The following is a 25,874-nucleotide window of genomic DNA, read 5'->3' as shown; positions in this document are numbered from 1 at the left end:
AGTTGCGCCGAGCGGGGCATCTTCCCCCGCCGACGTCACTTACAAGCAAGCTTGCTATAGCACCCTTCAGCATCTCCACATTTCTTCCTCAAATCATAATACTACTTTATATACAAGACCTGCAAGTCTTAAATTCACGCAACTGCGGTTGTGTGTGTCCTATGGTCCATCAATTTTGCCGGCCTCAGGAGAAATGAAGAGGGTTGAGAGTTGGAGGGGGGGAAAGCCGCCCATGGGATGCCTTTCTTCCGGTCCCAATGCAAAACAAAAGCAACCAGCTGATGAATGTCAATGCAACTTCGCTCCAAAGCAAATGATGAAACGGAAATAGGTACGGCAATGAAAAGTCTATATCACAGACGCCTTCGTTCAGACGGGCTCTGTCTTGATCCGTACGTTCTGGCCCGGGGAGTTGGTCCCCTGTTTATCATGTTAGAAGAAAACAGCCTGTTTCTGGAGAAATTATTGCGTGCTCACCTCTGCCTTGCGTTTACCTAACACAGAGTCTGGAGTTCCGGTTCGGGCCAGTGGCGCCCCTCTGTTAGCTGGATTTGGTCCTTCCTTGGTCACTTCGGCATAGCAGCTGGCATGATAGACGCGACTCCCAACCTTAGTCGCATCTTGCCAAATCCAATCCTGCACTTCCTCTGACCAGGTGGACTCAAATTTCTCCTGGCAGATAGGACAAGGAGTATTCCGCAAAGCAGCGTCATTGGGCGCGCGGATCCACGGCTTCGACGGCCCTTTCTTGGCTACGTTGCTGTCATGTCCGCCAGCTGTGTCACCGGATGCTTCTGTCTCTGCCAGATCTTGGTCGTCTCCTGCTTCTCGGGATTTGATCCAATCCTAACAATCCTTTTAGCCTATGGGACCCCCCCCTCCCACCCCGTGAACGGTGGCTCGAAGAATGATGCTTCTCACTTACCCGTTCGTCAACATACCAACTGCGGTTTTGGGCCCGTTTGGCAGCATCACACATTCGTTGGTTGGTCCGGAAGTGCCAATCCAGGTGACGGGCTTTCCGTTCCTTTCCCTCTTCCGTCGCGAAAAATCGACGGCCACAAGTCCCACAACGATTGGAGCGCATTTCATAAAGGGTGGCAATCAGCGTGTGCCGTGGGCTGGGATATCACAAGTCAGCAGGTCATAAGAACACATTCACCACACATGTAGCTTACATTTTAATGGACGCCGTATTCAATTGCACATTCAACTGCCCTTCAGTGATACCTTGAGCCTGCGGTGTGGGTATAGGGGGCGTATACCGTACTTGGCCAGGCACGATGAGAGGGAAGGCGCTGGCAATATTAGAAGGAGGAACAGTGGACGCAGTCGGAGGTGCTGATGCCGGTGGCAACAGCCCCTGCGCTCGCAAAGCAGCAATGAGAGGGTTCTCCGGCGCCGCAGGAACAGCAGGATGGGGCGTGTTGCTCATCACCGGTATCTGCGGCAAAATCCCAGCTAGCTGAGGCGGTGGAGTGGGCTGCTGACGTGCAGCGGTGGCTTTGATAAGCCCGGCCAGCATGCCCGGGTTAAGCAACTGCTGAAGAGGCTGCGAATGCGTATGAGTCGGCGGTGTAGCAGCTACTGGAGGAGTCGACACAGCCGGCACCGTTTGGGCTGGAGGAACAGGGATGACGGGCTTTGGAGCTAATGCCGATACCTGATCACGAACCAGTTTCAATTGCTCTTGGGTGAGCTCGTGGCGTTGTAAGATACCCTGCAGGTCGAGAAGAGCTTTCAATCGCTGCTGCACAGATGGGTCCAGATGATTGTTGGCGAAATCAACGCGGGCCGTGGCAATTAAGGCTTCTATGTCCCGGTTCAGCGCCGACAAATCAATCTCTAAGCGTTGTTGGACTTGGATTGTGGGCGTAGCGCGCGCAACATGCGTGTCCCCCTGCCAGGTCAGTTCATAAAATCGAGGTCGTTGAATCAATCGGTCGACAACAAAACTCACCGAGGGTGGATATGCATGACCTGCCCCATTCCGCTGTGAATGGACCGGCACGGTCTGACTTGAGGCTGGCGGGTACCGGGCCATAGTCTGTGCTGGTGGTTGGGTGTTAGACCAGCCAAGGGGAGTTCCATTTCGACCGCGCGTCAGAATCTCGTGCTGGCTTCGGGCTTGCTGTTGTTGAAGGGCTGCAGTCCTCGCCTTGATCAAGGCACTTTCGATACTGCGCGTGATCTCTGGAGGGAAGACGGGCCTGGTATCTAAAGAGCCTGGGACGGGCTCTTTCCATGTCTTGAGCATCTCATCGAGCTTGCGGCGAGTTTGCGAATCCACCAAGGTGTAGGCATTCATGAACGTCTGGTACATATTGCGACCCAGGAACAAGGTGTAGGGCGTCCCTACGTTCTTGACGATCGAGTCGACTACATACAAGGCAGGCAATTTCTGAGCCGGCGGTGTCTACAGAGCAGATTAGAACTCATCCATTCAGGAACCGGAACTACAGACGGCCATGCGCTTCGACAGCCCAACAGCAGCAACTCGGTGTTGTGAGAGTGGTGAGAGTTTTGTCACCTACTGTTCGAATGTGATTCTCCAGCACGCGGGAGATGGCCATTGCATGTTCTGTATTCTCTTTGGCAATGACTGTGAGATTGCTGATTTGAAACCTGTCATTGGTGGTTAGATCTTCCAAGGAGTTCTTGTAATCCTCGGCCACTTCATCGGAGGCCAGCCCAGAAGACATGATGAGGGTGATACACGGTAACAAAAGAAGCCGGGATGGGCAGCGCAATGGAAAATGGGAGAGGGACTAAAGAGAATAGTAGATGTTGCTGCGAGATGCAGGGATATTATGGTTCTTGAGTCTTTCTCTTCTTTCTTCCTGTTTTTTTCCCCCCAACTTCTGAAGCTTTCCCTTGTTCTTCAATCTTTTTTTTTCCAACTTTTGTGCTTCTCTCTGTCTCTCTTTCGAATGAGACTTCCAAATATGACTTCTTTTCTTTGTTGGTTCTTTGTTTTTTTCCACTGAGATTGTTTCGAATCTTCTTCTGAATACCAGATTAGAAATTCTTATTTGCCCTCCTTTGTTTCTCTCCGAGAACAATGATCTCCTGAAAGAGCAAGAGATGGAAAGAGACGGCGGAACTTGTCAAATGCTTGCTAGCTATCTGGGTCAGACTTGGAGAAAACAAGACGGGGATGCAGGCGCAATTCCTCCACCCGAACCAGCCGTCACGAAAAAGAACCTGCGCTACCAATCCACCCGTTTCCTCGGTGTGAAGCTACTTCATGCGATCGATCCAGCGCCGATTAATACGCCCTGAAGACGATACCTAGCCAAAGGAGCTCCCACGAAAGCAAATTGTTGAGCGACAATCTCGTATCGTTCTCGCTAGAGAAATGGCTTCCAGAAGGTGAGGTGAATCACGACAAGGAGAATGATTGAAGTGGGCACGGGATGACCGAAGCGTGACCCGTCAGTTGAAGAACCGAAATAAACAAGTGAAATTTTGGAAAGGTCGAGGGAGTAGAGGCTGGAAGAAGAGATGATTCGGGAGGGGAAAGCAGGGAGGGTAAAGGGAAGGGAGGGGAGGGGAGGGGTAAAAGGAAGAGAAAGAAGAGAAGTGAGCTAAGAATGAATGGATGGATGGATGGATAACTTTGAAAGGAATGAGAAGGGAAAGGAGAGTGCAGCCAACTCGGAGCAGATCGGCTGAGTCAGCTGCCGACAATACAGCATACATACAGTTTTGTATGAAGTCATACCATGTCACGAGAATAGCTGTATGGTATAACACAGTATCGTACGGACTGTTTGAAACTTCTGGGGGGGCCAATCCCCCTTGATGACGCATGCATGAATGGGAGTGATGGTGCATTTGCAATCCATCTTAACTAACTACTGTTAACTACTTGTATAATCTTCCATACACCAGTCCGGTTTCGATCTCATCAGCCAACAAGCCCTTTTTTATCAAGAAGAAGCAATTTACATCTACCGCGGCTAACTCATTCATATATTCTGTGTCGTCTGCTCAATAACTTTCCTGCGAAGATGCAGCTAATCTCTGCGACTGTCCTCGGTCTTGTTCCGTTGGCTCTGGCCAACTCGATTCTGGTCACTTTCCCTGCGGGAACCCCAGATTCGGTGCTCAAGCAAGCCAAGGACTGCGTTCTAGATGCTGTATGCTGTTGATTGTTTGCCATATAATCGCTGGAGCGCGGCTTTGCTAATCGTCTGTTTTCCACAGGGTGGTCGGATCACGCATGAGTTTAGTAAGGACTTTCCCACCGCACCTTTCTCTTAATACCTATTTCGACTTCGGAACTAACCCTACTCTTCCTATAGCTTTGATCAGGTAATTGATCTGCCCCTACCACCCCTTATCGTTGCTTGATTTGACCTTCTTCAATTCCAGAGGGTTCTCGGCCGACGCTCCCGAAGCAGCTATTCAGCAGATCTCGACCCAGTCCGCGGCTTATAATCCCCATATCGAACAAGATCAGATCGTCTCAATTCAGTGACATGGATCCGTGCTGCTCAGTCTGCGAGAGAGATGGATCTGTTTATTGACCTTTTTGGCTTACCTCCTGCTGGTCCCAGGAGCTCGCTGGCCTGGCGTCGGTGGTCAATGGGAGTTTCTTGATTTAATAAATGTTATGATAATGATAGTAGTCTTGGTCGTTTTGAAGTCGGAATATAGTTTAAATGTGTTTCCAGGGGTTCGACGCCGAGTAAGCTGAGGTATATCGTCGGTATCCTGGGACATCCTCGGAAACAATATGGCTAGTAAAGTGGACGGATAAGTTCCCCTGAATGTTTCGAGCAATGGAATTGTGATCCGATGGAGGACGTGAGACCAAATCATAAAGTTCAGAACTCAGAAGCGGTATTGGCGAATCCATACAGCCATATCTCTCATCCGTACAACAACTGGTAGCGAATGGGTCCTCTGGATGGCCCTGAGCGGGACTGGATTAATTAATTATAGCTCAAGCTTGTCGATGCGCGTGGCGTGGATCCCGCGCCTCCAATCTCGAACACCCCGGGGTTCCCTCTCCTCAGAAAAAGATCGCTCGACGATCTTAGTCCTACGTAACCTTCGTCGTTCCGAATCTCTGTTGTCCCGAGCTGAGGAGGTGTCTCTTTTGTTATTCTCCTCTTCACACCTCCTGCTTCCACTGGGTCTCTGAAACATCGCAACAATTCAGGCCCCCAACTGCGTGGTCGCTGTGCTACCCTCCGCGCCCTAGACACCCCTCGAAACCGCTCGACAAGCAACCATGGCCGCGGAGCATACAATCACGCAGGCTCTATTAGAGTGGATCAACAGCTTCGCTCTAGGAAAGACGATTCGCACAACAGAGGAGCTTTCCGATGGAACCATTATCTGGGAGATCCTACAGGATATCGACCCGCAGTACTTCCTCGATGAGATTCCTCAACGAGCTCCGTCCGACCACTGGCTATCCAAATGGCAGAATCTAAAACATATCCACAAATTGCTCGTCAATTATATCCGTCAGCAGCCTGACGGCATGCCATCGGGCCTAGATCCGAACCCCAACCTCGAACTTGTCGCCGAGAAGAATTCCGAGAAAGAAGCTAACAAGCTCCTGAAATTGCTCTTGATCGGAGCCATCCGTTCTCCCAACGCGCCGACCTATGTCGAAACCCTGCAGACTCTAAGCACCCCGACCCAAGAGACCCTCAAAAACATTTTCGAGGAGGCACAAAACGGACAACATGAAGCCACTGACGGCGAGGATGACATCAAGGAGGAGCGAGAGCTACCCGTCGACCCGGAACTACAATTTGAGGAACGAGTCGGAAAGGTACTGGCGGAGAATAACCGCATGGCTCGGGAGAAAAAGGATATGCAGAAGCAGATTGACGATATGCATGACCGCTTGGCCCGCCTCCAGGAGAACAACGACACCTTGCAGAGCCGCTTGGCGTCCACTGAGGATCGGCTCGTCAACTTGCGGTCCGGTAAGGGTGATCTTGGACTCAATGCGAAGGCTCTCGAATCCAAGTCCCGTCAACAAGAAGATATAATCGCAACTCAGGAAGCCAGGCTAGCTACAGCTCAAGATGAGATTGACAGTCTGCGAATGACTGTCGAATCGTTACGGGTCAAGAACCAACGTTTCCAAAAACTGCAAGATGACTATGATGAGCTGAAGACTGAACGAGACCAGCTGGCCCGGAAAGCGAATGCAGCCGAGAAGTATCGCCAAAAGTTACAAGCGAGCCAAGACTTCGAGAAGGAAAATCAGTCCTTGAGGAATCAAATCAAAGATCTCCAGCAACAACTCAAGGAGACAGATTCGCAGCAGAAGTGGAACTCTGAACGCGAAGTAGAGCTTGAGGAGTACAGGAGAGTCTTGCCTCGCATAGAGCAGGAGTGCAGTGAGATTCAGAACCTTAAGAAGCAGCTGGAGTTCAATAACCATGCACTCACTGAGCGTCTCAGCAACGCCGAAGAGCAACGCGAGCGCGATGATGCCTTGATCAGCGAACTGAGAGAGCGAATTCGGGAGTTGGAAGGGTCCCCCGGCAGTCCATCTCTGACGCCGGGAGCAGAGACACTAAAGCTAGAGGGGACCTTGCAGAAAGATTTTGAGGCTATCGGTGTGAAGGAATCTCAACTGTTAGATAGCCATTCATCTCTTTGCTGGAAGACCAATGCTGACGGGAGCTGACAGGAAATCTGAAAACGAGGACCTCAAGAAGGAAGAGGAATCGCTAAGGGGTCCCTCAGCATCGGTATGTTGCCTCCAAGCTATCAAATCACCCAGGTTAATATTGACAGGCAAATTATAGATTCTCGAAGGCTTCTCTGATACATACAGTGAAACCCTCCAGCAAGCTCGCGCCAACTCAACGCAGAGGTATGTTTGCCAGTGATCGTTCGGCGCGGCACTAATGTGGATTGATTGTAGTGATGAGTACTGGAAGTTGTACGATCAGTTCACATCAGCACTCAAGAGGCTGGCAGAAGCTCAGGACTCTCTTGACGTGACCAAACGCTCTTTGGGCGATGCCATGGCAGAAGGTGGGTTTGGCTTACTGAGACCTTCATAAGTACCGGATTGTCGTGCTGATAACCTTGCAGTTGAACTCGCCAGCGACGAAAAAATTGATCTCATAGCGGAAATTAAGTCACACAACGCAACGGAGTTGAGCAGACTTCGCGACGAGTGGGATGAAGTCATGCGCAAGCTCAACAACCTCCAAGCTGAACTTGATTCGACTCATACTTTGGTGCAGGTAACCTGCGCTGAGCGCGACGACCTTCGAAACCTTCTTGAGAAGAAGCAAGCAGAGTTCCGCGCAGAGGATCAGGAAGCAGCGGAGGAGATGAAGAAATTGCTTGCAGAACTCCTAGCGCAGGAAGAGGGAGATGACTCAGAAGCTGCACAAAAGTCCGCCGTGGAATTGACACGGCAAGTTGCTGCGCAGATCGAGAAGAATCTAGAAAGACTAGCCAAGCGCGCAGAGGTTAGTTATACCTTGTTCCCACGCCTGTCGGCTTGCATAAGTCGAGCCAGTGTGATGCTTGCGTTCTTTGGAGCTTCTACTGGCCACGAAAAGCGTCTCAATCATTCTATGGCTCGATCGAATGACAATACGTCTCTTGTACTAGCCATTATCCAAGTCTGTATCGCATGAGCCGCGTTCTCGTCACACGATTTCAGTCTTGACATTCGATTGCTGCCTTTTGATCTTTGCGCACTGGAACCTTTGAATCGATTTGAGGGACTAACCAAGATTTCTGTAGTACATTCACCAACAAAATGAGCATATCAAATTCCTCCAGGAGCGCATAAGGCAGCTCGAGGATGATACAGACACTGGAATAAGCAAAGAACGTGAGGTAAGAGTCTATTCACCATTCGTGAGCTCATATTTTCGTTCATCACTTCAGAGGTGCCAACTAACCAATTATTGCTTTCGCACAGCTTGAGCTTCAGAAGACAATTGATGCCCAAGCTCGGGAGCTTTTCCTCATGAGCTCGTCGTGGTATGATTTACAGAGCCGACTGCAAAACAACAATGTCACTATGTCTAGATATCGCCACGGAACTTTGGCTGATGCACAAAAGGGTTGGTTGGCCAAACAAAGAAGCGTGGTCGCTGGTCGATAGAGCTGAGCTTTCTGTATGTATGTCATGACACCACCCTTTTCTCATCTTCCCGATTGCTTGCTTCCACGTCTATTTCCTTATCCCATTTACCTCAAGCCTCCAATGTATTTGTAATTTCTTGGGAGGTGTCGCATATTATACCTCCTCTACATAAAGAGCTTCCTTTTACGCACATGGTTATACAAGACCATTGTGAATAGACTTTGTTGTGGATGTGCGAGATCGCGATTATTACGACCTTGTGCAGATCATCTGCTCTGTATGATAACACTGCATGCTCCGTATGTTCTTGTCTCCTGTTCAGATTCTGTTTTGGCCAGCCCGGCCGATTGACTGGGTGTATTTTTTGGGCGGCTCCTAAATTGGGGAAGGGTAGCTATACGAAGTGTCACATAATATGGAATTTGACCGCGAGTCAATGCTTAGGTAATAGTCCTGGGTGCTTGTGAACTACCATGTGCTCAACAGAAACTAGAAGACAGCACAGATTAGTAGTCAAAGCCATATGCGGGCATTCCATATATACATTTCATTGTACACCATGATCCAAATGGTGCCATCTGATGATCAAACTAGCCTGTCACAAACAGTCTAGGAGACCAGACGCCGAAGATGCATTATCATAGCAATAAGAGAAGCTTGGCATGGCCAAGGAACAAGAAGAATCGACACGTATTTTTTTTGTGAACTCGAGTGCTGAGGTGAGTGAAAGGGATATGTGCAGTGCGGTTAAGGATGGCGAATCCCTGAACAAGACAAACAGGTTCCACAAATCATGCTGGTTGGATGGGAAAGGGTATTAGTATAAAGTAAGAGACGCAACCCAGCACATTACAACAAGAGGAGTAATACATGCTGGGCCAAAATAACGTTCCGTAGCACAGACGGATATACCACAGATCTATCCTGGAGCATAGAAGAATACTTAGACTAAGTATCCCGAGAAGCGTGCCTGCGCCCGTCGACTAGGTTATCCACACATATGCGAAGAGCAGGAAGACAGCCAGGAAGAAAGCCAACCAGACTCGCCAACCCACACCGGTGCGCTCCGCCATCCGCAGCATCCGGGTCATGTTACCACGGAGACGCACTCTGGTGTTTTCGAAGGTGTTGTTGAGGTCGGAAATCGCCGAGGTATCGCGAATTTCGTCGCCGATGGCGACGGTGAGCTGGAAGCGAACAATTGATTAACATAACATAACTCGAGAAGGCTGTCCGAAGGCTTACATCTTTGAGCATCTTGACTTTGGCGCTGATTCCTTCCACCTCTGCATCATTTTGTGACTCAAGGTGGTCGAGAACGGCATCGGAGTAATGACCTCTACGTGCCTGTAGTGTAAGCTGATTGCACAGTCGACAGGTTGTCCGGTGCCCATCCTTTCCTCGCATTATGGACCACTCACTTCTTGTTTGGAGTCGCTGTCCTAAATCCTCCTGAAGGGCCGCCATTCCCCAAGCCCTCGCCAGCCGGTGGGGTATAGCCTCCGTATCCGTATCCCCCTATGCGGCCAGGAGATCGGCTGGCTGGACGCGAATCGCCGCCATAAGAGTCGAAAAGGGAAGACGAGCTGCGAGGGTCGCGCTGATGGAGATTTGAACGTGGAAATCTAGTTACACATAGTCAGGGTCGATTATTGCCGCATGGTTGAAGATAGTTGGCATGGTCATACCGTGAGGCCATAACGTGTCGTGTCGCTTGTAGTGATGTGTGGATGGTGATCCCCCGGGAAATCAATCAGATGTATTCTTCGAACGGTTCATACGACCTGGCTGGTTCGCATAACAAGAGCCGATGCCAGATGCTCACAGCCAGCACCAGCCTGTTTAATTAGCTGAGAAGCTGACAAGACTGTTATTATGCTACAGTGGACTGCGAGCTGCTTGCGGCGATTGATGCGGCGAAACACGCCGGCTGCTAACCGGGCCTCTTTGCCCGGCCGGATACTTCTCCGGCACGTGCTCTCTACATCGTCATGTTATGTGCCATGGATACGGACGTTCCTGCGCGGAGGCGATCAAATAATTCAAGATTGCAGATATCTATTCATAGCATCAGACTTTAGATCAGTTAAGATGGCCTCCACCACATAAATTTCACACAGTTCTCCACGTACTAGGTCATCGGAAGCGGCTCGATATAAATGTCGGTAGAGCAGATTAATTTCAATTGCTCGCTACATTTACTTCAAAATAGTTATAGTCCAGGCATCAGAGCGGTCTAAAATTTGTTCTGAGAGATTATTCAGACAGCTCTACCACTAAGAACTAAGTTTAACAAGACTAGTTAAAGTCAATTTTGCTAATTTCCTACAATGGGGGTAGTCGGGTACTTCGAGCCAAGATGTTGACTGAATGAATTTGACTTCAAAACATGCACCAGATAAACTACGAGTACGTATGTGATGGAAATATTAAGAATTTATTGTATTCGTCGAAAGGAGACTTTTTCCTCCCAGGTTCTGCAAAAAAAAAAAAATCATGCAGCGAAGACTAAACTTGCATCTATGCAATCATGCACAACGAAGAAGATCCCATAAGTTCGTTAGAGAAAACAGAGAACAGGAAGATTAAAATGTGCGAACAGAAAGGGAATAAACCAATGAGTAGCCAGGGGTAGTAACAACTAGAAGCAAAACTGAAAGTTAAGACATTTAGTCGAGCTCCTCAGGGCCCTCCTCGACGTCGTCAGCAGTGCGGGTGGCGCCGGGGGCGGCACCGCCAGGGGCGCCACCAGCAGCACCGTAGGCAGCGGAGATGATGGGGTTAGCAACACCCTCAAGCTCCTTCTGCTGGGACTCGTACTCCTCCTTGGTGGCGGTCTGGTTGGAGTCGAGCCAGCTGATGGTCTCATCAATCTTGGCGGTAACCTTCTCCTTGTCGGCGTCGTTGATGGTGAGCTTACCCTCGCTGAGAGTGTTCTTGAGGGAGTAGGCGTAGGACTCGAGACCGTTCTTGGCCTGGATACGGGAAGCCTCGGCCTCATCCTCGGCCTTGAACTTCTCGGCATCGGCAAGCATGCGCTCAATCTCCTCCTTGGAGAGACGACCCTTGTCGTTGGTGATGGTGATCTTGTTGGTCTTACCGGTACCCTTCTCGATAGCGGAGACGTTCATGATACCGTTGGCATCGAGATCGAAAGTGACCTCAATCTGGGGAACACCACGGGGAGCAGGGGGGATGCCAGTAAGCTCGAATTTGCCGAGCAGGTTGTTGTCCTTGGTGCGAGCACGCTCACCCTCGTAAACCTGGATCAGGACACCGGGCTGGTTGTCGGAGTAGGTGGAGAAGGTTTCAGACTTCTTGGTGGGGATGGTAGTGTTGCGCTTGATAAGAGCAGTCATGACACCACCGGCAGTCTCGATACCGAGAGAGAGAGGGGCAACATCGAGCAGGAGGATCTCGTTGGTGGACTTGGAGGAAGTGTCACCAGACAGAATAGCAGCCTGGACAGCAGCACCGTAGGCAACAGCCTCATCGGGGTTGATGGACTTGTTAGCCTCCTTGTTGAAGAAGTCGGAGACGAGACGCTGGATCTTGGGGATACGGGTGGAACCACCGACAAGGACAATCTCGTGGACGGAGGCCTTGTCGATCTTGGCGTCACGGAGGACACGCTCAACAGGCTCCATAGTGGAGCGGAAGAGGTCCTGGCAGAGCTCCTCGAAGCGAGCGCGGGTGATCGAGGTGTAGAAGTCGATACCCTCAAACAGAGAGTCGATCTCGATGGAAGTCTGGGCAGCGGAAGAAAGGGTGCGCTTGGCACGCTCGCAAGCGGTGCGGAGACGACGGAGAGCACGAGCATTGGAGGTCAAATCCTTCTTGAACTTTCTCTTGAACTCGGTCGAAAAGTGGTTAACGAGGCGGTTGTCGAAGTCCTCACCACCCAAGTGAGTGTCACCAGCGGTGGCCTTGACCTCAAAGATACCCTCTTCGATGGTCAGGAGAGAGACATCGAAGGTACCACCACCCAAGTCGAAAATGAGGACGTTGCGCTCACCCTCGGTCTTCTTGTCGAGACCGTAGGCGATGGCAGCAGCAGTGGGCTCGTTGATGATACGGAGAACGTTCAAGCCGGCGATGAGACCAGCATCCTTGGTGGCCTGACGCTGGGAGTCGTTGAAGTAGGCGGGGACAGTGATGACAGCGTTGTTGACGGTACCACCAAGGTAGGACTCGGCAGTCTCACGCATCTTAGTGAGGATCATGGAGGAGATCTCCTCGGGGGTGAACTGCTTGGTCTCGCCCTTGAACTCAACCTCGACGATGGGCTTGCCGGCCTTGTCGTCGACGACCTTGAAGGGCCAGTGCTTCATGTCAGACTGGACCTCAGCATCGGCAAAACGACGACCGATCAGACGCTTAGCATCGAAGACGGTGTTGTGAGGGTTCATGGCAACCTGGTTCTTGGCGGCATCACCGATCAAACGCTCGGTGTCGGTGAAAGCCACGAAGGAGGGGGTGGTGCGGTTACCCTGGTCGTTGGCGATGATCTCGATACGGTCATCACGGAAGACACCCACACAGGAGTAGGTGGTTCCCAAATCGATACCGACAGCGGGGGCCATGATGTGATGTGTGTGATGGGAGGTTCGTTATAAAAAAGAGATTCGTGAACAAGTAATGTACAAGAAAGTCTCGATGAAGGGTATAAGAGACTTGAGAGCGCGAGAGAGAAATAGGGGAATAGTAGAAGTAGTAGGAGAAGTAGTAGTAGGAAGTAGTGGATGTGTAGAAAAATGGATGAATGTAAGAGCAAGAAATTGTGCGAGAACCAACGTTGATATAGTGGCGGGCGGTGAAATGGCAGCTCCAGCGAAGTTTCTAGCAAGCGGCGGGTTCGATGGGTATCCATCGGGTTCGACGCTCTTCCACCCGCTCCCGTCGCCAGCTTCGAGGAACCGCCCGCGGTTCTGGGCCATTCGATAAGGAACAAAGAAGGCTCTGGCAGTCTATGGGGTACTTAGTGAAGATGTGGGATGATCCTCGTTGCTGCTAGATTAGACTACAAGCTACTCGCTACTCGCTACTTTAGTTGGTCCCCTGACAGCACAGCAGGGGCCATTGATGGACTGATATGGACTGACGTTGATGGAAAAGGACAGAGGGTTCGATGGAGGGGCAATTCAAGCTTGAGAGAGGGGGGGCCGTGGGCAGCGGGCGGTTGGCGGGGTACCCAACCTGACGTAATAGCTAGCTTTAGGTGGGAAGATTTTTTTTTCTTTTTGTTTGGCTTTTCAACTGTTGTTAGTTAACTTGTCTGACTCATGACTATGGATTGGAAATGACTCTGCTTTCAAAGCTATCTGATGCATAGATAGGCGTAGTCAGTCTACTTGTTTCAAACCTGTCCCAGGTCGCCCTTCTGGCTACTTGCACGCATGCTGTAAACCAAAATTTTCGGTGCTTCTCTGTCCAGCTCCCGCAAACTTGCAAACATCACCACACCAAGTCGCGGATCAGTGCGGGACATACAAACCCCCTCAGAGTGTTAGTAGCTGGTAGTAAGGGTCTGTCTTCTCCCTAGTATCTGATCAGACAATCTTACCCATGGAATCAAACCGAATTAAGTCCGTCATCATGACGGCGGACTCTCTTATTTTCCTGGTCGAGTAGTACCTTCACGGTCTGCTTGCATGAATACAGGGCTGATCGGATCACGTGTTGGACTGCTGCTTACAGAGACAACATTCAATATAACTGACTATTTACCTTTTGAAGGTTTGTGCACTGGACTCTCCTGGGTTCCAAGATCGCGCACAGCTTTTGAGTGGCATCTTTGTCTTCTTGCTGCTTTAACGTGGGAGCAATAATGGTTATCTTTAGGGATAGAGTCTTAAAGTGTGGTACGGTTGAGATCCTGGAGTAGCCTGTGAATGTAGCTGAGTGGGAGGTTGTTTAGCCAAGTCACTTGTGAATAACCCTTCCCACTCCTCCCTCTCTGTCTGCTTTTCTATGTATCTATCTAGTTGTCGAAGAGACCAGTGTCTGATCAGGCCGCCTTGGTCCGGTATGGTCATACGTTCTGATTCCGAGTCATCCTTATCTTGATATCCAGCAACTTGATCCCGGAGAACTTACAGCTTCCCCCAAAAGACCTTATTCTGGTTAAATCTGACTATGCTGGTGGGGAGAGACTGGTACGGCTGAGCCGGGTGACCACCCTCTCTGTAGAGATACATCAAGGCCACGGATACCGCCTGACTATTGTTATTAGGGTGCTTTTATATCTTCCTATTCCAATATCTGCGCTAATTGTGGTATGTCTAGAGTGAAAAAAATAGTGTCAAGATCCTCCTTATTCCTTATTGTTGGAGCCTACCTTACAGTATGGAAAGTATGGCTAGATTTATTGGCACTCACCTTACCTCTCAAACTAGCCAATGAAGGGCCAGGCCTTAGACTGAGATGTCTTAGCCTTCTGGGAGGAGCATTTGAAGGTTCAACTCCCAGCCCACAATACGATTTATGAATGAACACGGCGCAGGATCAAACACGTACATGTAGGAAACACTAATAAAAACAGTCCAATCAACTGTCTTCGGAAAGAATTCAGCTTAAGATTCTTGTTGCAATAGTTCTTCGCTCGACCATTAGCTGCCTTAAGGCATCATGCTTCAATTAAGTGTATCGAGGAATTCAAACACTCCATTACAAAACACCCGGTCACGGATCCTTGATCTGAGTACGGATTGCAGTTCAAGCTGTCGATTCGCGAGGCGCTATCTGTAGGATCAGGATGCACATTGTGGATAGCAGGAACCTTGCGTGGGAAGTCGCAGAAACGTCCGTAGAATATTCTTTTATCACAAGTCAGGAAAAAGCCAGCCTTGATTAAATAGCAAAAACAAACCCGACCTTAACGAACCCTATGAAGACCGCCAATATCCTGCCTGCGCCTGTCAGCCAATTGCCCATTCGCACTCGCCGCCCCTATGTTGATTGTGTTGTGCTAGTTTTGTCCGAGCCATTAAGAGATCGTGTATTTCAGCCGCGCATGACGGTATCCTCATCCTCGTCCGCACCAACGTAGTCCTCATCATCATCCTCGTCATCCTCGTCCAAGTTGTCGGCCCTCAACTTCTCTGCTGCTGCCTGGTAGTCAACGGTCTTGCCGCGTGTCCGGCGGCCTCCCGAAATGATGTTGTCCGCAGAGATCGGCTCCAGGTCGTCACCGTCATCTTCTTCGACTGCCAAATTGATAACAAGGTCAGTCTGGTACTAAGTGCGCCCGTATGGCTTGAGCAGCTAGCAGGACTCAACCGAGCTCAAGGCTTAGAAAAGGCAAGGCAGTGGGTATCATACCGTCTTCGAGCTGCATAATGTCGCGAGAAAGTTGGTCAGTCTGACAGGCCAAATAATCTTTCCATGATGCGGTGTATCTCACCATCTCCTCATTCTCGCTCTCATCACTATCTTCCTCCAAGTTTTCTTCATGGCTAGGCTGGGTAGCCTTGCCCTTGCCCTTGTCCAAAGCAGCCGCATCGGGGGCGTTGGCGGCGCGGTCGTAGCCGGGAGTGGTGGTCTGGTTGCTGTCACCCATGATGGAAAATGCTCGGTTCAGGAGGGAATATTGGAATGATTTCGAAAGGGAAATGCGAAGACGATCACACGGTTAGAATGGCAAGGAGAAGGAGAGATAGGAAGCGTTGTCCAAGGTGACTATTTTGAAGTATTTAGGTCAGCTTGGTCGCAAGGGAGATTCAGCTCGACCGCCTCCGGGGAAGCGGTGATTTCGTTGCCTAGGGCGGCGGCCTCACGGCTCCCGTGACTGAGGCACCCACCACCTCCTGCATAACAAACATCTTACCCAACTAAGCACCCAGTAGAACTACCGTGGACCTATGGATGCGAGACTGTAGAAGGCTGCATCAGAGGCAATCCCTCAAACATTCGATATTACTTATGCCCAAAAAGCTGATAATGAAGCGTTAAGTCCACTGATATGGTACCCGAGAGCATCATAGTATAAATGGTATAAGGTCCTGGTAGTATGGTTTTGCCAGCGGACCTGATGCTGATACTTGTTTACTACAATCCATTACAAGTCAAGTAGGGATAAATAGCGGGTATGAGACTTTGTACGGCTTTGCATAGTGGCTGTAAGCTGAACATAACAAGAAGTGCTTATCTGCTTTGTACTAAGCCATAGAAGAGTTACCCCCCCCCCCCCCCCCCCCGCCTCAGATAGACAGCTACAATGGCTTATCCTCAATTCTGACCGGTAGGCTACAGTCAGAGAGGCTTCTTTGAACATCAAAAAACCCAGGGGACCAGGGCCAACCTCGGACTTCAGCCAATGGCATCTGCGAAAGAATTGGCCATATGAATACCTCAAATATTCTATAATGTCTAGTAGTGTTAGCTCATTCAACTTGAGACAGACGAGGCAGGTAAAGAAAGCATGGCTGAAATAATCAGGTATTCTGGGCGTATGATGAAGACAAGAATAGTTTGAACAATGGCTCCTGAAACCTGAGTAGTCTATTCAGAATCAAAATAGTAATATTTCTAGCAAAGACTCGAAGGTCTATATCTACAGCTCTACCAAATAGGTAAAAGGGAATTGACCAAGCCAAACCCCGAGCATGGCGATTTGATATAATGAAGTGACCATGCTTGGTAAAAATCCTATGAGACTAAAGGCCCATAGAGGGCGCTCTTGCGAAAAGCACACTCTTTATGTAGACCTAACTTAGAGAACATACCCGAACAGAAAGTAGCGGCTGCGTAATTCGACCAGCACCTACTGTACGTGCCTGTCTATAGACATATGCCTATAGACGAATATCAACATGTGAAAGATCAGTGTCTCAATTCTGAGTTGTCTGACCGTGCGTAACATATGCCTGGAAAAGGTAAAGAAGCGAGGTATGTATCCTGGAAGACTAGCTTGGGAGATAGACAGCTCAATATATCATGGTACATAAACGGGAGATGTAGTTTGTTTGTAACTGCAAACGGTTAACTGTAACTGAAGCATGGATGTGGTTCCTGTTTACACTGCGTACACACGAGCGCTCGATAAATACTGCAATGTTAACAGCAGCTCCTGCTATTTAATTGTGTGAGACACATTTAGGCAATGTAGGCTCAGCCTGGAAATCAAAAACCGTCCCAATCAACGCCACGCAAATATCTACGTACACAAATATATATACAATTTGTCCATCAGAGTCAGTAGTCTGATGTCGATAAAGGCGTAATCTGACCACCCTGCTCCCAATTCGGCCCGACTCTGCACAGTTTCTCGCACACGCTTTCAAGTCAGGTCCCTGACTCGGTCACAAGAAGTGTCGGTGGGAGAAAGCGAGAGGGAGAGGACCCAATCCTGCGGTCAATCACAACCCTTGAAAATCACCCGCCCACCAGCGTTGTACGCGACTCGCACCGAGCTGGAGCACGTTCCCGATGCTAATGTCCTTAGCCCGCTCGGGAAATTTCTCGCGCTGTTCGCGTTGAATGCGCAGGAGGGCGGCGGAGGTGCCTATTGCGAAGGCGAATATCGGATCCGCGGCTCTGTTGCGCCGGCCAATGTTAGTCTCGATTGCGGGTCTGAATGGTGTCATGGACCTAAATTTGATCTCCAAAGCCTGGGTTGGGGGCGTGACTAGGCAGATTTTGGGCAGGGATGAATCGGTTGAGGTGGTCTGGTCGGGCTGGTGGAAACGTACTTGGAGATTAGGTAGATAGGCATTTTGGGCAGTGCTTGCGTGGCAATGGTGATGCTTGTCGCAAATTGTGCTAGTAAGATGTTTGGATAGAAGAAGAAGATAGGATATTCACAGGAATGAATGGTTCAAGACCTTGCGTAGTGGGCTGATTTCTCTCTTGTTCGAATTGAGCCAGACAGTGGCTCTGGGCTGGCGGATGGTCTCCGAGATATAGAATGGTCACGTGAGGGTATTGATATAGATTTTTGAAGATGCCACCGAGGCAGTGAACCCAATCGGCATATTGTAGTACAAAAGAAGTTTTCAGAGCTGGGCTAGTTTGACTTCAATCCCATAACTTCAGTCTCGGGAGAGGTAAACATGCTATCGGTTTTGAATATTTCGATGCACAGGCACACAGTAAACCTCGTGAGGATAGCTCAAAAAGCGGCTCGTCGACTCTTACAACATTAACAGAGCAAGTTTGACCACATGGGAAAGGGTACAGTTCATAAGTCAAATTAAGGGGAGTTGTATTTCTTAAGATCCAATCGCCATGCCGCCATCTCAAACTCGTGAAAGCAAAAGTAAACTGTCTTGTCTATCAAACATGCAAGGCTCAACAGCATGCTCTATTTTGGCACCACCACCAAAAACTTTGAACATAAAGAAATGAATCGTGTCCCAAAAAGCAAAGCACCCGCTATAATAATCAACATATAGTTACTTTTTTACACAACCTGTCCAAACGCAGGGATCAGCGTCTGAGCCAGCCAGAAGCTGAACACAAGCTTGGGTCCGGTCATCAGCAGCTTGGGGGTTAAGCCCTTGAAGAAACTGGCGAAACCCTCGTTCTTCATCATGTTGGACACGATACGGAAACCAGACTCCGGGTTTTCGAAGTTGCGGTTCTGGATGCGGGTCTTGATGACGTCCAGAGGAGCAGACACAACCAAAGAGGCACTGGCACCACAGATGGAAGCCACAAAGTTCTGTCCCCAGGTGGCGGAGTTGTAGTCCTTCAGCTGATAGATGTACTCCTTGGCAAAGGCGGAACCACCGAAAAGCTGTTCAGCCAGTTAGCGACGTTTCAGTTCGACAAATGACAGGCACATACAGCGAATGATCCAGGAGCGTTACGGGCTGCAGTCCAGCCAGCGCCACGGTACAGACCCATGCCCTCATCCTGAATGATCTTGAAAAGACCGCGGCCGCGGAAGGCCTCGGGGTTGGTCTGACGTTTGATCTTGAGGACGTCGAGAGGCAGAAGAACAATCTCTCCAATACCAATCAAACTGGGTTCAAGGTTAGCTAAAGGGCCTAAGTCAACTGCATCCGAGATACGCACCTTCCAGCTGTAGCGTGCATGATAGCCTTCCCAGTTCCCTTGCCGAAAGCATTGTCAAAGTCGGAACCGTAGTTCTTGGCCAGATAATCACGAGCGAAGGGCTGACCACCGTACTTGTAGATACGCTGGAGAACCTTGTATCCAGCGGCGTAGCCGAGACCGGGGAAGAGAGAGGTAAACTTGCGACCAGCGGGAGCGTCGGCAAACTCCTTGAAAATAACCTTGTTCATTGCCTCACGAGAAGAGATCTAATGAGCAGACATGTTAAATGGGCTTTAGCCCGGTTCGAATCCAAATCTTGCAACACCGAGGTTTTCTTACACGACTCTGGTTGCTCATCAGCCGCTTGGCGATGGTGTCGACCTTCCAAATATGTCAGTAAATGATTCCATCGAGCGCGTTCGCGACGCCAATAAGACAAGGGCGCAATCGTACAGGATGGAAGACCATCAGTTCCGTGATACCGGCCGTTCCTGGGGACACCCCGAGTCAGTAAGTTGCGGACATCAGCCATTCCTGGGCTGTAAAACACCTACCAGAACCCAGAAGACGGGCAGTTGCGGATTCTCTCTTGACATCCTTAGTGGCAGAGCCAGCACCGGCTTGAACGATAGCGGGAGACATTTTGACTTGGTTGACACGGATGGCGAAATTCTAGCTTGAATTTTTTTTTTCCCTTTTTCTGTTTAGGAGTATGAATGAGTCTCGAGAAAAGTCGAGAAGAGAAAGAAAATAGAGAACCACGGAGAGAACAACTCACCACCAAATTGAGAGGGGCGAAACACAACAGGAGCCAGACAATGCAGCTAAAAAGAGAAAGAAGGCAAACGCACACCAACCAAGAAGGGAGAAGGGGAAGGAAGAGGAAGAGAGCGAGAGAGGGCCGCCAGCGACTTTCCGACGACTTTCTGCGCCGACTCGGAACCACTTGCAGCGGCCGCGGCGGACGGATAAACTCCACTAGTCTACTTCGGGCCTGGCACCATCGGCCCTGAATCGGAGCCGCTCACGACCATGTGAGTGAGTGAGTCAGCATCGCTTCATTCCCGGTTGCAAGCGATTTTGGAACTATCAGGCGGCTGTTCCTGCAGCCTTGTGGCCTTGCAAGTTTCAACCATACGAACCAGACGGTTTCAGGCCCAGGCTCCAAGTTCTCCAGGGTGGGCTACAATTATTCTTGTGGCTTTCTCGGTGTGCGCGGTTAGGTCTTCATTCATTCAACAAGAGATAATCAGAGGTTTGATCCTATTAAGACGAATTCCACATGAAGACAGGTCGCCAAGAAAAGACAAGGAAGAACACAAATAGCACCGGAAGAACGCCGACGGACGAGAGATCAAAAGCATCAGTGACCAGCGCAGTCCAGCTTGCCCATCTTGCTACGGCCTACGACTGGTAGATCCCATGTCGGAGACATCATCACCTCAAAAGGCCGAGAGCGAAGCAAGGTAACGTTGGCGCGAGTTGATTACTACTTTGAGATAAAGCAAGACAGATACGGACAGGTCGACCAGCGCCTAGTAGTCACCGAATGTGTTCTCGCCGGAGTACCTGGTAGCGAACAATACGTCAGTAACAATTACACCCCAAGGAACCGGGTTCAATGCTTACGTGATGTATAAAAAGCCATCCTCATCCTTGTGCTCTTCGTAAATGCTGCTCATGAGCGCTGCTGTGGGCGGAAGGACCTCATCGACGAAGATGAAGATGGCCTTCTCGGGAGATAATTTGATGCGCTTGCGAATCACGTAGACGAACTGCCCAACGGTAAGGTCTGCGGGGACAAGGTACTTCTTCTTGTCGATAGTTGCAATGTCCGACTTCTCGACCTTTTCGCAGATTACCTATGAAACCAGAGCGTGGTTAGCATGGCAAACAAGCGGTGAGCCACGGAAACACATTAATCTTCTTACCGGAATGCGATCGGCGTACTTCTGACGAATACGCTCAGCCTCAGCCTTGCGCTTCTCGAAAGGGTGCTCGTCCTTGAACTTGGAACGCATGTTGTTGGAGGGATGGGAGCGGTTAGTGAGGAGAGGCACTGATAGAGGTCGAGAAACACCGATAGATGCGATAAGATGACTCGAGGGCGGAACCAAAGTCCGGGATGCGATGGGAGGACAGTAGAAAGGTGAGAAGCAGTTAATAGATGGATAAAGGGATGAATGAGTAGATGAATAGATGAGAACAGGGTGGAAGGAGGATGGTTGGTGATGACAAAAGGTTAAGAGAAGGCGAACAGCGAACCCCGCGTCATGGAAGGGAAGTACAAGTACTGGCTGATAAGGCCGCCAGGCAAGCGCGGATCACGGGGTGGAGGCGGTGAACCGCCTCCACACGTTGGTTGAGTCAATAGTAGGTCAGGTGAGGAGGTCTTCTCCGTCGCTGCATCGAAGGTCAGCAATTATCTTGTCATTGTTTCTTCACGTGGAAGCACTAATTCGTTCAAATGACCCAAGTCGGATGATCGTATCCCTTGGCTGCGATCTTGGATTTCAAGGGCAATGACACTACCTGACTGACTCGATTGATCAGTAGTTCAGCTGCGTTGCCACCAGCGCCTCCACTTACAGCTGTGTCTAGATCATGGATAATGGAGAATCCTTGGTCCTATCCGCCTAAATTCTAAGGTAGTGACTATCTACAGACTACCAGCTAAACTATTCAGGGGTCGCCCCTTAAGTCAAAGTGTACTGCTTGCCCTGCCTAATCCAACCAAGCCTTCGTGTTCGTAGATCCGCAATGTGATATGAACAAAGGGCATCATGGCCCACCCGTATGCCCTGATGCTTTGACAAACATACTTAGTAACAAAGAATTGCTAGGTGACTTGTTATGATCCACCCCGAGCACGTGATCTGCACAAATGGAGCATACTTTACAAACAGAGCAAACAAAATCATACTTGCGACATGGCCGGATTATCCAAACCGCAGGTGGTCCCATACTCTTTCGGAACAAATGAACCAACCCGACCAATTATTACCCTGTGAAATACGTGCTTACCTCCACCATCTTCTTCATTCCATAGGCGGATTTCCGGGAAAACGCAAGCGCGAATCTGGCACCACCTGATCTTTAAACAGATCAGCCAATTTCTCAATCGCACGTTGACGATGGCCATGGGCCGGCCATATATGCCTCTGCGGAGGTCCCTTTGTCAGATCTCTCCTCGAGCCTCTTGCAACCCTCGTGGCGTCTGTGGACAGTTTCGCAGATATTCATCAGACCAAAAGCCGCGCGAAGCTAAACCCTTCACCGTGTGGAGGCCATACCTGCGACTAGCCATTGGTGTTCCATTCATCGCTGCTTTAATTTATTCTATGGTACCAATTGCACCATTCAGCCCCGCACCATTGGCCCTCGACCTGACATTCAATCTATACAGATGACCGGTGAGGTAACCGAACTCGACTCGCCGTCGATTGTGGAGCTCGATGAGGCATTGAAGAAGCAAGCAACGATCAGTGAGACGTCACCTATGCGCCTGCGCATGGAGAAATTGATTAAGGAACATCAGCAGAAGATTGTGGAAGAGCTCAGCAGGATAGATGGAAAGCAATTCAAGAGCGACGAGTGGAAGCGGCCCAATGGGGGTGGTGGGATTTCCTGTGTTCTTCAGGATGGGAACGTCTTCGAGAAAGCTGGAGTCAACGTATCAATCGTCTACGGAGAGTTACCTCGTCCTGCTATCGAGAAGATGCGAGCCGATCACAAGTCCTTTGTCGGAGCTGATGTGGACTCGCTGAGCTTCTTCGCCGCTGGTCTCTCTCTAGTCCTGCACCCACACAACCCCATGGCTCCGACAGTCCATCTGAACTATCGTTACTTCGAGACCTCGGATCCCAAGGACCCAATCAATGGCGACAAGAACTGGTGGTTTGGTGGCGGGACGGACCTGACCCCCACCTACCTTTTCCCTGAGGATGCCAAACACTTCCATCAAACAATCAAAGACGCCTGTGACCGACACGACGCCACATATTACCCCAAGTTCAAGGCCTGGTGCGACAAATACTTCTATCTACCTCACCGGCGTGAGTGCCGAGGCATCGGGGGCATATTTTTCGATGATCTCGATGCCAATTTCTTAGAGTCCTCGTCGACTTCGTCACAAAATCCGCAGGAGACGCTCTTTTCCTTCGTGTCGGACGGGCTTGCTTCTTTTCTCCCCTCATATGTTCCCATCATTGAGCGCAGGAAGGATATGCCTTTTACTCCGGAACAGAAACAATGGCAGCAGCTTCGCCGAGGTCGTTATGTGGAATTCAACTTAGTTTACGACCGTGGTACCAGCTTCGGTCTCCGCACTCCAAATGCCCGAGTGGAGAGTATCTTGATGAGCCTTCCTCGTACAGCAAGCTGGGCCTATATGGATCCAGTGTCTGGAACTCGCACCGAGGAGCCCGATTCGGAGGAAGCGCTGCTGACGAAAGGAAAGGAGCATGAGAAGGAGATCATGGATGTTTTGAGACACCCTAGACAATGGGTGTAATAGGAACATAGTTTCCAATTTCTCTTTGATGTACAACAAGAGCGGTCCCGCCACTTTTTCTAGGAGACAATTCAGTTTATGTACCTTATTGAGTCAGTCTAGGTTTATATGGTCATGGATACACAAAAATGAGAGCCACAATTTGTACTGTAAGAATCGGATATGAGATTTGTCCAACTTCAGAAGACTATTTTATGAAAAGTAGCAATATCTCTATATGCGCCTTATGCTAACAATATGTACCATTCATCAGTGATCCCATTCAAAATGCTACCAAGAATACAGCTTGATGCATGCTCGACATTATCCAAAAGCAGTTTGCGCCAAATCATCCGCTACGATGAGTGAAATCAGTCAGAGACAATAAAACATTCATTAATGCATTGATACCTCCAAGTACCAGGGACCAACCAGGAAATTATTCGAGGCTGTCTCTAGGGCCGCCCATTCGACGACGAGGGAATCGACTGAACACACTCCTTCGGCTGGCTTGGCTGGCTATCGATGCTCGCAGGTCTTCTTCATCTACAAGCATGCTGCTGGTATCGAACGCATCTCCACCACCACTCCAGCGCTGTAAAAACCGTCGTTGAGCCTCTGTTTCACGCTCCCGCCGCATCGGTGCCGGAGGCAAGCCACCACGGGAACTCGTCGTACTCGCGCGAAGACTCTGGGTGAAAGGATCCTGCGCGAAACTGACATCATCCTCGTCGTCGAACTCGGCGTCGGTATCCGTGTGTTGCCATTCCTCCTCTTCTCTCTGTGCATAGTGGTCGTCATCGGCCTCGGGGGTGTCATCGTCCAGATTGCGGTCCATAGCCCCGTCCTCGCTCATATCCTCATCATCGTCACCGTAGCCCTCCTCCGCCGCACTAGGTATGTCAGCGTCCAGATCTGGCTGATGATCAAAGTCCTCGTTCTCCTCATCCAAGTCTTCCTCGTCGTCATCATAGCCTGAAAAGGCCTCGGGTATATCGTCATCCAAGTCCCGTTCCATGTAACCTTCCTCGTCCTCGTCCTCGACGCCTTCCTCCTCCAGCCCTTCTTCACCTTCCTCGACTAGACCGTCCGCATCAGCGTCAGGGATATCATCATCCAGGTCCCTCTCCACACCCGTATCATCCTGAATTCCCTCGCCGTCTATTGTATCCTGCGTCTGGCCCCCAAAGTCATCCATCCCCGCCTCAGCAGCCGCAGCCGCGGCCGCCATCTCCGCAGCCGCGGCCGCCAGCGCCTCCTCTCGCTCCGCCTCCTCCTCCTTCATCCCCAGCATCGTCTTCGGGCACCCGGCAGGTTTGATCCACGAGTAACCGAACGAGGCGATATTATTTTTGCGGGCGCGGAGGGCGCGTTCCTCGAGAAGGAGGGATGAGAGCATGTTGCCGGAAGCGGTGGAGTGGCCACGTCCGGTAGTGGGGTGGTTGCTGCCATTGCGGCGGTTGGGCCCGTGAAGTTCTCCCGGAGGATGATGGTGATGATGGGGGTGGTTGGAAGACGAGGGGGCGGAGGAAGAGGGGCGGTAGGGTTGGGACGAGCCGAACCAGAGTTCGTGGGACTGTGATGGTTTGTTAGCTAGGTCCAGGAGACGGTGAAAATGACGTACATCGCGGGGCGTTATGAGGGGGAGGGAGAGCATTGTGGTCTGCTGTACCGGACGTTCGGTGGAGTTATGCGTGTTGCTGTGTTTGGCTGTCCTGACCAATGACGCAGGTGCTGATTGAACACCGTGGTCGTCTCGAGAGCTAGAAGTACCTAGGTGTGCCGTCTGCGTTTCAAGTCCCGTTTGCGCGCGACCTTATCGTGGTGTCGCGAATGATGTCGACACGATAGTCGGAGCTTGGGATGCCGATGAATTTGGGGGTTGCAGGGGGAAACCGAGAAAAAACTATCAATGGCGGAAGAGGAACGAGTCTCCGCGTGCGGGGAAAACCTGACGGCAGCTGAAGATCTAATCTCACTGGGTCATCATCGAATGCTGAGTAAAGTTCGCTACAACGCTCGAGTCACTTGAGGCTACGATTAATACTTTACTGTAAAATCTTATTCATGTCTCTGGTGCCATATAAATGAGAATGCAATGCTATTTTTACGCTGTTCGCGTCATTTGATGACAGATGAAAATATACTTTGCGAAGCGCATAGAGGAACCATTCAAGCTCCGGATAACCAGGTACGTTAGCATGGGGTTCAAGATCTCAGTAGCCAATGAGTAGATTCAAATTGCAAGAGCCAAGTGTATGCTAATCCCACACAAGACTCGATGGCGGTCTT

The 25,874-nt window shown here is 50.2% G+C and overlaps 11 protein-coding genes across 11 annotated transcripts; 3 read left to right on the top strand and 8 right to left on the bottom strand.

Annotated features, from left to right (window-relative positions):
- Positions 1–369: 369 nt before the first annotated feature.
- Positions 370–2,702, bottom strand: BO97DRAFT_348913 (putative mRNA cleavage factor complex component Pcf11; the record flags this gene model as incomplete). The annotated part of the gene is made up of 6 exons (XM_025691902.1): positions 370–420; positions 478–846; positions 926–1,121; positions 1,179–1,900; positions 1,961–2,416; positions 2,535–2,702. 6 exons carry the CDS (start codon positions 2,700–2,702, stop codon positions 370–372), a joined length of 1,962 nt encoding a protein of 653 aa, XP_025549915.1.
- A 1,145-nt stretch (positions 2,703–3,847) lies between these two features.
- On the top strand, positions 3,848–4,786 carry BO97DRAFT_406754 (uncharacterized protein). The gene is made up of 4 exons (XM_025695481.1): positions 3,848–4,142; positions 4,210–4,234; positions 4,308–4,317; positions 4,378–4,786. Exons 1-4 carry the CDS (start codon positions 4,014–4,016, stop codon positions 4,481–4,483), a joined length of 270 nt encoding a protein of 89 aa, XP_025549914.1. The 5' UTR covers positions 3,848–4,013; the 3' UTR covers positions 4,484–4,786.
- Positions 4,787–5,014: 228 nt separating this feature from the next.
- On the top strand, positions 5,015–8,349 carry BO97DRAFT_406753 (putative microtubule binding protein HOOK3). Its single transcript, XM_025695480.1, has 7 exons — positions 5,015–6,612; positions 6,668–6,728; positions 6,786–6,853; positions 6,905–7,017; positions 7,078–7,463; positions 7,744–7,839; positions 7,925–8,349. Exons 1-7 carry the CDS (start codon positions 5,243–5,245, stop codon positions 8,108–8,110), a joined length of 2,280 nt encoding a protein of 759 aa, XP_025549913.1. The 5' UTR covers positions 5,015–5,242; the 3' UTR covers positions 8,111–8,349.
- Positions 8,350–8,994: 645 nt separating this feature from the next.
- BO97DRAFT_118822 (SNARE domain- containing protein) lies at positions 8,995–9,880 on the bottom strand. Its single transcript, XM_025689962.1, has 4 exons — positions 9,781–9,880; positions 9,514–9,717; positions 9,338–9,431; positions 8,995–9,279 (listed from the first exon to the last, which is right to left on the bottom strand). Exons 1-4 carry the CDS (start codon positions 9,789–9,791, stop codon positions 9,076–9,078), a joined length of 513 nt encoding a protein of 170 aa, XP_025549912.1. The 5' UTR covers positions 9,792–9,880; the 3' UTR covers positions 8,995–9,075.
- Positions 9,881–10,513: 633 nt separating this feature from the next.
- hsp70 (molecular chaperone Hsp70) lies at positions 10,514–13,021 on the bottom strand. Its single transcript, XM_025695479.1, has one exon. The coding sequence runs from the start codon at positions 12,673–12,675 to the stop codon at positions 10,762–10,764; it is 1,914 nt and encodes a 637-aa protein (XP_025549911.1). The 5' UTR covers positions 12,676–13,021; the 3' UTR covers positions 10,514–10,761.
- Positions 13,022–14,958: 1,937 nt separating this feature from the next.
- On the bottom strand, positions 14,959–15,795 carry BO97DRAFT_406750 (histone H2A.Z-specific chaperone CHZ1). Its single transcript, XM_025695478.1, has 3 exons — positions 15,495–15,795; positions 15,413–15,422; positions 14,959–15,297 (listed from the first exon to the last, which is right to left on the bottom strand). The coding sequence occupies exons 1-3, from the start codon at positions 15,648–15,650 to the stop codon at positions 15,095–15,097; spliced, it is 369 nt and encodes a 122-aa protein (XP_025549910.1). The 5' UTR covers positions 15,651–15,795; the 3' UTR covers positions 14,959–15,094.
- A 1,363-nt stretch (positions 15,796–17,158) lies between these two features.
- BO97DRAFT_372109 (uncharacterized protein) lies at positions 17,159–17,947 on the bottom strand. Its single transcript, XM_025692852.1, has 2 exons — positions 17,782–17,947; positions 17,159–17,626 (listed from the first exon to the last, which is right to left on the bottom strand). Exons 1-2 carry the CDS (start codon positions 17,802–17,804, stop codon positions 17,449–17,451), a joined length of 201 nt encoding a protein of 66 aa, XP_025549909.1. The 5' UTR covers positions 17,805–17,947; the 3' UTR covers positions 17,159–17,448.
- Positions 17,948–18,310: 363 nt separating this feature from the next.
- BO97DRAFT_406747 (putative mitochondrial GTP/GDP transporter Ggc1) lies at positions 18,311–19,965 on the bottom strand. Its single transcript, XM_025695477.1, has 7 exons — positions 19,869–19,965; positions 19,645–19,790; positions 19,544–19,581; positions 19,430–19,471; positions 19,109–19,356; positions 18,878–19,055; positions 18,311–18,827 (listed from the first exon to the last, which is right to left on the bottom strand). Exons 2-7 carry the CDS (start codon positions 19,730–19,732, stop codon positions 18,492–18,494), a joined length of 930 nt encoding a protein of 309 aa, XP_025549908.1. The 5' UTR covers positions 19,733–19,790; positions 19,869–19,965; the 3' UTR covers positions 18,311–18,491.
- Positions 19,966–20,301: 336 nt separating this feature from the next.
- BO97DRAFT_479096 (autophagy-related protein 8) lies at positions 20,302–21,329 on the bottom strand. Its single transcript, XM_025700674.1, has 3 exons — positions 21,022–21,329; positions 20,720–20,952; positions 20,302–20,659 (listed from the first exon to the last, which is right to left on the bottom strand). Exons 1-3 carry the CDS (start codon positions 21,109–21,111, stop codon positions 20,626–20,628), a joined length of 357 nt encoding a protein of 118 aa, XP_025549907.1. The 5' UTR covers positions 21,112–21,329; the 3' UTR covers positions 20,302–20,625.
- A 726-nt stretch (positions 21,330–22,055) lies between these two features.
- On the top strand, positions 22,056–23,764 carry hem13 (coproporphyrinogen oxidase). Its single transcript, XM_025695476.1, has 2 exons — positions 22,056–22,434; positions 22,497–23,764. The coding sequence occupies exons 1-2, from the start codon at positions 22,225–22,227 to the stop codon at positions 23,601–23,603; spliced, it is 1,317 nt and encodes a 438-aa protein (XP_025549906.1). The 5' UTR covers positions 22,056–22,224; the 3' UTR covers positions 23,604–23,764.
- Positions 23,765–23,850: 86 nt separating this feature from the next.
- Positions 23,851–25,571, bottom strand: BO97DRAFT_372098 (uncharacterized protein). The gene is made up of 2 exons (XM_025692851.1): positions 25,207–25,571; positions 23,851–25,158 (listed from the first exon to the last, which is right to left on the bottom strand). The coding sequence occupies exons 1-2, from the start codon at positions 25,237–25,239 to the stop codon at positions 24,022–24,024; spliced, it is 1,170 nt and encodes a 389-aa protein (XP_025549905.1). The 5' UTR covers positions 25,240–25,571; the 3' UTR covers positions 23,851–24,021.
- Between the last annotated feature and the right edge of the window lie 303 nt (positions 25,572–25,874).

The sequence above is a fragment of the Aspergillus homomorphus genome (assembly GCF_003184865.1).
Source record: "Aspergillus homomorphus CBS 101889 unplaced genomic scaffold BO97scaffold_27, whole genome shotgun sequence".
In the NCBI taxonomy this organism is placed as follows: Eukaryota; Fungi; Ascomycota; class Eurotiomycetes; order Eurotiales; family Aspergillaceae; genus Aspergillus; species Aspergillus homomorphus.
Note: the sequence above shows the minus strand (reverse complement) of the source record. Positions and strands in the feature narration are given on the sequence as shown.